Genomic DNA, 11,850 nt, shown 5'->3' with positions numbered 1-11,850 from the left:
TCCAATAACTCCAGTTCCAGGGGATCTGACAGCCTCTTCTGACTTCCATGGGCATTGCATGACATGGGTACATTTACATACATGCAGTCAATACATGCATACACATAAAAAATAAATAAATAATAACTAAATTAATTAATTAAATAAAATTTTTAAAAGGCTGGGCAGGATGGCAGAGGCAGAGTTCAGGGAGTCTGATGCCACCCTAGTGCCAAGCCAGGGCTACAGAATGAGACCTTGTCTCCAAAGTAGTAATTAATTTTTAAATATACATGTGATGGCTCATGCTTGTATTCCCAGCACTCAGGAGGCTGAGGCAGAAGGATTGCCATGAGTCTGAGGCCAGCCTGCCTATAGCATTAGACCCTGCCTCAAAAAAAAAGTTGGTGAGGAGGTATTAAAAGATAAAAATCTGGAACTGGAGAGATGGCTCAGTGGTTAAGAGCACTGGCTGTTCTTGCAGAAGACCCAAGTTCAAATCCTAGCACCCACATGGCAGCTGACAACTGTCTCTAACTCCAGTTCTGGAGAAATCCGATGTCCTCTGTGGGCACTGCACAACATGGATGCACTTACATACATGCAGGTGTAACACTCATACACATAAAAATTAATCAAAAAAATAAAAATAAATAAAAATCCCTTTTGAGGGATTTTTTTTGTTTCTTTAGGGTTGGGTATGATGGGGAGGGCATGTGTGAAGGTCCAAAGACAACTTTGTATAGTTGGTTCCCTCCTTCCATCTTTGTGTGGCCTCCAAGAATCAAACTCAGGTCATCAGACTTCACAGCAAGCACTTGTACCCTCTGACCCATCTTGCCAAAGTTGAGGTTTTAGTATTTCAGTCTTCACTATGGATAGATACTGTACACCCCAATCTCTAGTGATTTTTTTTTGTGTGTTTGGGTTGGTTTTATTTTTTGAGACAGGATCTTACCATGTAGCCCCAGCCAGCCTGGAACCCAACATGTAGATTGTCCCAGGCTGGCTTTGCTCTCCCAGTGATCACCTTTCTCTGCCTTGGGAGTGCTAGGATTAAAGGGGGGTGCCACCGCACCCAGTCCATTATGGTCTTTTATTTTGTTCGAAGACCTAGAAAATTGACAGCTGTAAACCATGCAGTGACCATTAATGGAAATTTTTAATTCATTCATCTGTGCTAAGTGCTATCTAAGAACTCACATCATATACACATAGGGCTGTGAGGAGGGATCCAGGAGCTGTACCTATTTTAAGCCCATTAACCTAATATAATTCATTGCTGTTTTTAGATTTATTACTACCATAATGTGAAATGCAGACGTGAGATGTTTGACAAGGACATAGTGATGCTTCAGGTAATGAGTTAAAAGCCTTGACTTCAAGGTCATGGGAAGTCCTGGTCTTGTTTCCACTGAACCCAGTCATTTACACTCACTCCCTGCTCGGACTCCTGCCTGGCCCTGTCCACTAACACAACCCCACCCACCGCCCACAGCCTGCGCAGCGTTTCTACTTGATTTCCAGAACACATCTCAAGTTCAGCATGCCCAAAACAGCTGCTTCCTCCATAAGCTTCTGCCTGTCAAGCTCCCTGCCTTAACGGATCTGCCCAGTTTCTAAAATCAGAAACCTGAAAGGCCATCCTCTCCGTTGTTTTTTAACCCAATTTTAAGTCCCTTAGTTTAAACCCCTGGAATTAATTTTTGAGTCCTGTGATACTTAACAATGTTGAAGTTACTGTTGTGTCTCTTGAGTCTGGCATGCCGCACATTTATCTCTTCCTAGATTCTTCCACTTTGACCTAGCTTAGCTACTTCCAGTGGGTCTTAGTGTGCAGTATCAATTTCTCCACAAACCCTCTGGAATGCTAGACCCTCACTGAGGTCCTTTGTGAGGACCCTAACGCTTCTCTGCCTCAGAACCCAGGACTCTGGATTACAAGTGTCTAGTTGCCTGCCTCACCCACCTCAAGCTGTGCCATTGTGTCTTGTCTCTTTTGTCCGTTTTGCCTAGTGCAGTGCTTAGCACACAGTTATTCCATGTTATTGCTGGATGAATCTGTTTTTTTTTTTTTTAATAAGAAAACCTTAGTTCAGAGTAAATATCCAGTTTTAGAATTTTTACAAATGTCATTAAAGAAGAATTAAAACTAATATAAAAATTATCATTTGGGGGCTGGAGAGATGGCTCAGCAGTTAAGAACACTGACTGTTCTTGCAGAAGACCCGGGTTTGAATCCCAGCACCCACGTGGCAGCTAACTGTCTGTAACTCCAGTCCCAGGGGATCCAACAGCCTCTTCTGATCTCTGCGGGCATTGCACAACACAGATGCACTTACCTACATGCAGGCAATACACGCATACACATAAAATAAAAATAATAAATTTTTTTTAAAAAATCATTTTATATAATAATAGTGCTTGCCACAAGATCTTGAAAATCTATGTATTTATAATACTAGAAGTTTAATTGGCATTTCTTTTGGTCCCTACCAGGCATGGAGTCCTGGTGGAAAACTTTGAAACCATATTCATAGCTATTTCTTCAAAGCCCTGAAAGGGAAAAAGGCTTGAATAACTTCCATGTTATTGTGTGGGCCCAGGTCTTAAGTGGGAGCGTTACTGTGTTATTTCACCAGCTTGGTTCCCACTCCGAATTGTCAAGCATACCAGATAGGGATGGATGCCTAACAGCTTCCATCTTTTATTGGAATTGTGAGCACGTAAGCTATTTTGTCTTATGCAAACCAAAATGCCTCTCACTAATGTTGAACATCCCTTTTGACCTTCCTCTTCCCTTTTGACCTTCCTCTTTTCCTTTATCTTAAACAAACAAACAAAAAAAGACAGGTGTCTCCATGATGGATCCAAACCATTTTCTGATGATAATGCTCAGCCGCTTTGAGCTCTATCAGATCTTCAGCACACCCGACTATGGGAAAAGATTCAGTTCTGAGGTTACCCACAAGGTAAGAACCTGTGTCACGAGACCCCAGGCCCCACTGAAGAAGCCGCTTCCCTGTTTGAATGTGTCCTCTCCTGAGACCACAGTGAGCTCTGTTCTTACCGTGGAGTTTCCTATCACCACCTGCAGGATGCTGCTCAGCAGAACAACACCCTGATAGAAGAGATGCTGTCCCTCATCATCATGCTGGTTGGTGAGTGCACACGTGTCACAGTTATAGTGTCGGACTTTGTGATAGGAGACTGTTGGGGATTCCTGAACTGGGTGTGCTATGAGAAGGCTGGTCCTTGGTTTTAGAAGGGAATTGGAGCACACACAGCCCTCCCCTACCTTCCCCTCTGGCTCCGTCCGGTTAAGAACAGCAGATCTCTGGTGCTTTGGGAAGAGGAAAGGATGCAACCGCTGAAGCAGAATAAACTGGAAGACTATGTTTTGGGAAGGGGGAAGAGGAGAATTTAGCAAGGAAAGAGTTGCTGTTACTTTAAACCTTAGCTTTGTTACTTTGCTCCATGGGTGTTGCTGTATGTCTTCTTGTCTGCAGATGTAACAGTTCTGAGTTAATGAAGGCCTATGGCTCATAGATGTGAGTTTCTTATTACACGTTTCCAGTCCTTTCTCTGCCCCTATTTTCCCTCTTCTTTCATCGCTTCTGCTCTGTCACCTGCCCTGCTGTTTGACACCTTCTGTCGTCTTAAAGCAGCAAATACAAACTGACAGGAGTAGCATCAGTGACGAGGGTCTCCAGGTGGTGCCTTGCCTGCCACCGGGCAGAAGGGAAGAGGAAGGTTCTCCCTCCTTGGCTCCCACAGGAGGATGGAGTGAAAGGCTTGCCTTGACCACGTCTAATTCCATCCCACCCATCGTCCTTCAAAACAGCCACCTGAGCCTAAAGCCAGGGTTTGAGTGGTGCCAGGAACTGCTCCCGCTTTTGTCCCCTGCCAAGCTTTTGTCCTCCTCAAACAGAGGAGTCTATTATGTTCATGAACTAGTAGTATGTGTCACATACGTATTGAAATCATGCACAACGAGTATATTCACCTTTTCATTTTTGACAGGAGAAAGATTCAATCCTGGGGTTGGACAGGTCAGTGCTACAGATGAAATTAAACGGGAGATTATCCATCAGTTGAGCATCAAACCGATGGCTCATAGTGAATTGGTAAAGTCTCTACCTGAAGATGTAAGTACCTGCTTTTTTCTTTTTCTTTCTGTGTATCTGTTTGAAACTGGGTCTTCTGTAGCCATAGCTGGCCTAGAACTTGCTATGTAGACCAGGCCGGCCTCTATCTCACAGAGATTCACCTGCCTCTGCCTCCCAAGTGCTGGGATTAAAGGCATGTGCCACCACACCCAGCTTACCTACATTTTTAAAAGGAAAATCAACTAGGCATTCCCCGCCTGTTGGCCTGTGCAGCTTGGCCTCTGTGTACCTGCTGCATTTGTAGAGCCTGGAGTTCTAAGATGTGTGTGACCCAGTCACTGTTACCAGGAGTAACTAAGAAAGAAAATACTGGGACCCAGGTATGGAAAGACTGGGAATAGAACAATACAGTGAAGACTTGAAAGAGATAAGGACCTGAGGAAAAGGGAAACCTGGGCCTTAGAGCTGAAGTTTTGTGTCTGATAGAGAAAGCATCTTAGGATCTTTTCTAAGCTTGCATCAATACACAGAATATTTCACACCTAATAAGGAAGGGAGTGAGAAACACCCACCACTAGAGGTGAGAGACTGCAGTTCACCGGGGCTTTGTTTTTCTCAGGCACCCATAGTCTCTTTCTCAGTGATGAGCTATCATCTCATTTTTGCGAATATGCCGTCGTCACAAGGGTACTCACAGACTGAATCGCGGTTGTCTCTCCTGTCAGGGCTGTAAGTCTCTCAACCATCTCATTTCCAGTCCTGGGACTTTTCAGAAATCCAACCCCTGCAGTTGAGAAAGGACTTTATTTTCATTGAGGCTTTTCAAGATATTTTGCTAGAGTCAAAACAGATTATAACTTTGAAACTTAAAAGTTCATTCAGCCTATATTTGTTCCATAGTAATACTTAAACTGTGTTAGAAAATTTCAAAACATCTTCAGAAATAGAAAGCATAGTATAACAGACCTGTGCCAACTTTGACCTTTGGCCAGTCTTATTTCTCTGTGTCTCACCCACTGTTCCCCACGGGGGTGTTTTGTAGAGAGTGCTAGCTATACCATTTCATCCAGAAGTAGAGCTATATGGACTTTAAATGGTTCTCAAGTTGGGGCACTTTTGCCCCTAGTGGACATAAAGAAGGTCATTTTAGATTATGGGTTGTTACTAGTGGATCAGACAGGACCACTGCTGACCATGTTAAAGTGCCCAGGACAGCCCCATACCAAAGAATTATTTCATCTAAATGTCATTAATGACAAGGATGGGAAACTGACCTAGAAGAGGTTGGTGCTTTTAAAGAAGCCTATCCATATACCATTGCCACATTTTTTTACCTTTTTATTTTATTATTATATGTTTCTGTGCATATCTGCATACATTTGTGTATGCATGCCTGAGGGTATCAGAAGAGGGCATTGGATCCTCTGCAGCTGAAGATAGAAGGTGTTGTGAATCGTCTGATGTGAATGTAGGGAACCAAACTTGGATCCCCTAGAAGAGCAGTGTGCACTCTTTAACAGCTGAGCCATTTCTCCAAACCTGTCCCCCCATTACATTTTTAAAAGATAATGATAGTAAATGAGTCCTTGATACCAATACTAAGTTGGGCATGGTAGCAAATGCCTTTTATCCCAGCACTTGAGAGGTAGAGGCAGGTGGAGCTCTGTGAGTTCAAGGCCAGCCTGGTCTACATAGTGAGTTCCAGGCCAGCTGGGGCTACAGGGAAACCCTGTCTTAAAAAGATTTTTTTAAAAAGTACTAGTCAGGGCTGGAGAGATGACTTAGCAATTAAGAGCACTGGCTGCTCTTGCAGAGGACCTGGATTTGATTCCTAGCACCCACATGCCAGCTAACAACCATCCATTAACTTTAGTTCCAGAGGATCCAACACCCTCTTCTGACCTCCATGGGTAGTGCACCACACAGGTGCACTTACATACATGCAGGCAATACACTCGTACACATAAAATAAAAATAATTTTTTAAAAACTTAAAAAAAGAGCCAGGCATGGTGGTGCACGCCTTTAATCCCAGCACTTGGGAGGCAGAGGCAGGCTGATCTCTGTGAGTTCAAGACCAGCTTGGTCCACATAGTGAGTTCCAGGACAGCTAGGGCTACAGGGAGACCCTGTCTCAAAAAGACCCCCCCAAAAAACTTAAAAAGAATACTAGGGCTGGAGAGATGGCTCAGCAGTTAAGAACACTGACTGTTCTTGCAGAGACCCGGATTCAAATCCCAACACCCACATGGCAGCTAACAACTGTCCGTAACTCCAGTTCCAGGGGATCTAACAACCTCTCCTGTTCTCCTCGGGCATTACACAACATGAGTTCACTTACCTACATGCAGGCATTCACAGTTATACACATAAAATAAAAATAAAATATTTTAATTTTAAAAAAAAGAATACTAGGCAGAATAAAATTACTTGTAGTTTTTAACTGTAGGAAATGAAGCCCAAGTTATTGTATAGGAATTAATTATAATTTCACCTGAACTTTATGGAAGAATAATTTTTTTGGTTTTGGTGTTGGTTTTTTGTTTTCTTTTTGGAGACAGGGTCTCCCTGCAATCCCCGCTGGCCTAGAACTCACTGTGTAGACCAGGCTGGCCTCACACTCACAGAGGTCCACCTTCTTCTGCTTCCCAAGTGCTGGGATTAAAGGCATGCATCACCACACCCGGCTCGAAAGAATAAATTTTTAAAACATTGGCTTAGGGAAATGCCACAGTTGGTGATAGACTTACATGAACCCACATTTGATCCCTGAACTCAACCTAAAAAAGTTGGGCGGGACACATGGAGGCCAAAATAGGTGAATCCATGGGGCTCACTAGACAACCAGTCTAGCCTAATGGACAAGTTTCAAGCCAGGGTGAGACCCTATCTCAAAAAACAAGGTGCATAGTATCTAAGGAAAGGCACCCAAGATTGACCTCTGGCCTTCACATGCATGCACACAGACCTGTAGTGTACACACACACACACACACACATTGAAGACACTTTTATTTCTCTGGGGATTTATTTTCCTTTTGTCTTTTTGAGATAGGTTCTAATTCTGTAGCCTGAAATTGACTGTGTGGCCCAGGGTGGCCTTGAGTTTGCAATAATCCTCTTGCTTTAGCTTTCTGAATAGTGGGATTTCAGGCGTAAGCTACCACACCCAGCCTCAAACACTTTAAAATTTTTTATGTGTGCTAGTATTTTGCCTACATGTATTTAAGTGCACCATGCCCATTAAATACAGTGCCTGTAAAGGCTAGAAGGTGTCAGATCCCCTGGAACTAGATTAATCCAGTTAAAATCAGTTGTGAAATGCCATGTGGGTGCTGGGGACTGAACCCGGGTCCCCTGCAAGAGCAACCAGTGCTCTTAACTGCTGAGCCATTTCTCCAGCCCCCAAAGCACTTTGAAGTATTATATTTATTGTATAATAAATATATCTGTCCAAATAATTAACAGAATTTCTGTTAACATCTTGGAAGTTGTATTTTACTGAAAATAGATTTTTTTAAGTAATTTATTTTGTCAGTTTTGGTGGTGCACACCTTTGATCCCACCACTCAGGAGGCAGAGGCAGATGGACCTCTGTGAGTTCAAGGCCAGCCTGTCTACATAGTAAGTTCCAGACCAGCCAAGGCTGTGTAGTGACACTATGACTCAAAAAAAATTTTTTTTGCCTTGTTGAATACTAATTATGGGAGATTGGCAGGCAAGTGAGGCCAGAGTAGAAAAGAGCAAGGTGATTGAGGGAGCTGCAGGCAACGGCAGCAACAGAAGAATCCCTGTGAGAGAGTGTAGACAGGGTGGGGACATTTATTTAAAAGCTATCCTCCCTTTTTGGTTTGGGTTCCCACCATGCTGTGCCTGCCATACGAATGAGGACAGTCCTGAGTGGTGGATGTTTGGTTTGGGGCAGGTGGGATGGGGAGAGCTGACTTTACATAGCCCACAGCTTTGTGGTTCCAGGTCTTGATTAGTTTGATTGGCCTTGCTCATTCACACCATTCCAGACTTTTGGTTGACACTTGTGGTTTAGCTGGGAAAGAATCGCTGTTTTCTTTAACAGTATTGTTAGGGATCTTCCTGGCCCAGGCTGGTGTGCTGCAGGCTCCCTTTTAGCAACCCACTCCCTGTCCGATCTCTCCACACTAGTCATTGTATTTACTGTGTAGTCCTCAATATTTAAAACTGGGGATAAAATATCTGTCTGGAGGGTGTGGTGAGGTCTTTGGGGTAAAGCTCACTGCTGAGTGTGCTAGTGGTTACATCACTGACGAGGAACACCTTGTTTCCTGCACCTTTAGGAGAACAAGGAGACTGGCATGGAGAGTGTAATTGAAGCAGTTGCCCATTTCAAGTGAGTTTATTTCATATCTCACATTCTGTGAAGTTTTATTATGTGTATGCACATGCATGTATGTACATACAGTGCAGTGTGCACATATGGAGGTCAAGGGACAACTTGAGGAAGTTGGTTCCCTCCTTTCTTGGTGGGGATCCAAGATTGAAATCATCATCAGACTTGGCAGCAAGCACTTTTACCAAGCAGAGATCCTCCCGCCTCTCCTGGGATTAAAGGCGTGCACCACCAGGCCCGGCTTGAGGCAGTTCCTTAATCCTATTATTTTTCTCCCCACCCCAACTACAATGTCTTTCTTTCTTGATTATGACGATAGTATATGCAAAGTAAATGAAAAAGGTACATGCTTTAGAGAAAATACAGGAAGGAGGGAGGAGTGACAGTGTCGCCATGATCCAGCCACTCAGCTGAGTCCTGGTTCAGGCAAATATAACTTGTTCTGCATTTTTTCTATATTTGTAGATTTTTTACCTGTATATGTTTGTGAGTGACTAGGAAGAGAGATACTTGTAACCAAAACGTGTTTGTTTTACTCTCTAATTCAGGGCTTCGTGCTGTGAAGCAAGCACTCTGCTGTTGTGCTGCATCCCTGGCACGCCATACCCTCTTTTAAATCTAACCGTCATGGGGTATCTCCATGTTTGTATCTCAGGGTTTAGTTGATTGAGTTTTATGCTGGTCATGTGGCACATGTGGGTCTACTTCTTTCTTACGCTCATGCTGTAATGAATTTAACCTTCACTCTGCTAATAGATTCAGCATCTAGATTCTCCCCATTACAAGCCACAGGTTTGGGGCATCATTGGCATTTTATCTTGACTACGAGAATGTTTCTTTGAAGGAGTGCTAAGATCAAAAGGAAGGCACATTTTACATTTTGATGCATAGCTCCAAACTGTCTTCACAATATGCATGAGTTTACACCCCACTAGCTGTGTGTGAGAATCCCTGAAACTTCACTTATACTTTAGTGAATGCATTTAGTCACTGTTTTTGGTGCGGGAGACTTGTTGCTGGGGATTGAACTCGGGCTGTAGTGTGTGCTCTTCCCGTGAGCTACTCCCACATAGTGGATGGGTGGAAGACGTTCCTTGTTTTCATTTACATTAGCAACGAAGTCGAGATGTTTTCTTGTGTTTATTGCTTATTTAGAGATAGTCATACCTTCGTGTGGTTTTTCACAGTTGTTTGTCTCCATCTTATCATTCCAGGCAGTTTTTTTATATATTAGAGATAATTTACCCCTACTATAGTAAATTCATGACAAATACATTATTGCTTGGTTTTTAACTATATGTTGTCATCTTACATAACTATTTTAAAATACTTTTCTGTATTATTTGACCTGGAATTTGTTACATAAACCCCAATATCATAGCTGATTTTTTTTTTTCTTTCAAAATATACTATATGGTAAAATACAGAAGTTAACATCACTTGTAGTGTCTTTCAGTGCCTGGAGATGATCTGTGTAACTGCTCATGTTATACTTTTGTTGCAGCTACACATCCATTATATTTACTTGTCTAGTTAGGGTCAATTCAAAGCACAGGTGCTAGGTAAGACAGACGCCACAAAAGCATTAAATTTGTAGTATCACAGTAACTCACAGAAAATAGTTTTAGCTTAAAATCCCCAGCATTAAATACAAGTGTTCCTCTTTTTTTTTTTTTTTAAGATTTTATTTTTAATTGTGAGTGTGCATGCATGCACACTTACATGAAAGTGCAGGTGTCTCTGGAGGCCAGAAGAGGGCAACCCTGAAGCTGGAGTTAGAGGCAATTGTGAGCTGCCTGATATACATGCTGGGAATCGAACTTGAGTCCGAACTTGAGTCCTTTGTGAGATCAGATAGCGCTCTTACCTGCTGAACAATCTCTCCGGGCCCCATTCTTTTTCTGATTCTAACATCTAAGACAGTTAACATAAGCCAGTGTGTATGACTTTATAATAATATACTATTTTTTCCTAGGAAACCTGGCCTAACAGGACGAGGCATGTATGAGCTGAAACCAGAATGCACCAAAGACTTCAATTTGTATTTCTATCACTTTTCAAGGGCAGAGCAGTCCAAGGTAAATGGGAAGATTAAGTATAGTGGGAAAGAGCTGGATTTATCTTCCCTGGAAACCTTAAACTGCTTTTCACAGATTGAAAAAGGATAAATAACTTGGAACAATGCTATCTAACATTGTAGATCTCCCATCATCATGTTTTGTGGCTAGATATATAAGATCATACGCAATTTTTTTTATTTTATTATTTTTTTATTTTATGTGTATGCGTGTATTGCCTGCATATAGGTAAGTGCACCTGTGTCATGCAGTGCCCATGGAGGTCAGAAGAAGCTGTCAGATCTCCTGGGACTGGAGTTACTGACAGTTGTTAGCTGCCATGCAGGTGCTGGGATTCGAACCCAGGTCTTCCACAAGAACAACCAGTGTTCTTAACCTCTGAGCCATCTCTCCAGCCCCCATATGCATATTTATATACACTTGTATTTATTTATTGTGGAAATCAAACCCAGGACCTTGGGCATGCTAGACAAGCATTCTACCACTGCGGTATATCCATAGCCCATTTTTTTCTTGGCTTTTGAAGACAAATTCCCAACTTGTATCATAATCAATTAACCCATTTCACAAATTTCAGAATTGATAATATTTGATGTTTTCCCATAGATCTTTATGCTGTTTTCCTAGACATTCTCAACTCTTGCTTTTAGCAGTCTTCTTTTAAAGAACTTTTAGTGTTGATAGATTTCCTAAAGTTCCAACCTAAGTAATCTTTCTATTTGTGCATTCTCCCTGCATCTTAACAACCTCATCTGAGGATTCTTATAGCTGAAAGACATAATTAACCATGCTGTACCAATGGTTAGGGAGGAGTAAACACTGAGATAAAAATCTTCAGCAACAAAACCATACATGGTGACCCAGCCTATAGTCCCAGCACTTGGGGAGAGCAGGCAGGAGGATCAGGAGTTCAAGGCCACCGTGGGCTACATGGGACCCTATCTAAGAAAAAAGAAAGGAAGAGAGAGAAAAACCGTCTCCTAAAACTAGATGATAACAAGGCGGAGATTGACTTTCGTCAGCAAGGTGTTCTGGATTGCAGTTCTTGTTCACGTTGCTTTCATTTTTCTTAGGCAGAAGAAGCTCAACGGAAACTGAAAAGACAAAATAGGGAAGATACAGGTATTCTGAGTCTTCTTTCCAAGTCTCGTGTCAGTCTCTCTTACGAAACATTCCTTCCCCTTAGCTGTAATGATTGTCCTTGGTATATGTTCTAGTTTGCTTTGCTTTTCTTTCTTAGTCTTTTTGAGACAGGGTCTCCTTGTAGCCCCAGCTCACCTGGAACTCACTATGTTGACCAGGCTGGCCTTGAACTCAGAG

The 11,850-nt window shown here is 42.5% G+C and overlaps 1 protein-coding gene across 1 annotated transcript in view; it reads left to right on the top strand.

The window, feature by feature from the left end:
* Ubr2 (ubiquitin protein ligase E3 component n-recognin 2) overlaps nt 1-11,850 on the top strand; it is a gene marked incomplete at its 5' end in the record, with an annotated part of 73,374 nt that overhangs the window by 18,939 nt on the left and 42,585 nt on the right. The window contains 7 exon segments of the mRNA XM_008835757.3: nt 1,272-1,337; nt 2,829-2,951; nt 3,077-3,140; nt 4,003-4,127; nt 8,400-8,452; nt 10,428-10,530; nt 11,604-11,652. Of these exon segments, the coding sequence (XP_008833979.1) occupies nt 1,272-1,337; nt 2,829-2,951; nt 3,077-3,140; nt 4,003-4,127; nt 8,400-8,452; nt 10,428-10,530; nt 11,604-11,652 (583 nt within the window).

The sequence above is a fragment of the Nannospalax galili genome, unplaced genomic scaffold (genome assembly GCF_000622305.1).
Source record: "Nannospalax galili isolate Female #2095 unplaced genomic scaffold, S.galili_v1.0 scaffold1918, whole genome shotgun sequence".
Taxonomy (NCBI): Eukaryota; Metazoa; Chordata; class Mammalia; order Rodentia; family Spalacidae; genus Nannospalax; species Nannospalax galili.
The sequence above is the reverse complement of the archived record's forward strand: the minus strand, read 5'-3'. Positions and strand labels throughout refer to the sequence as shown.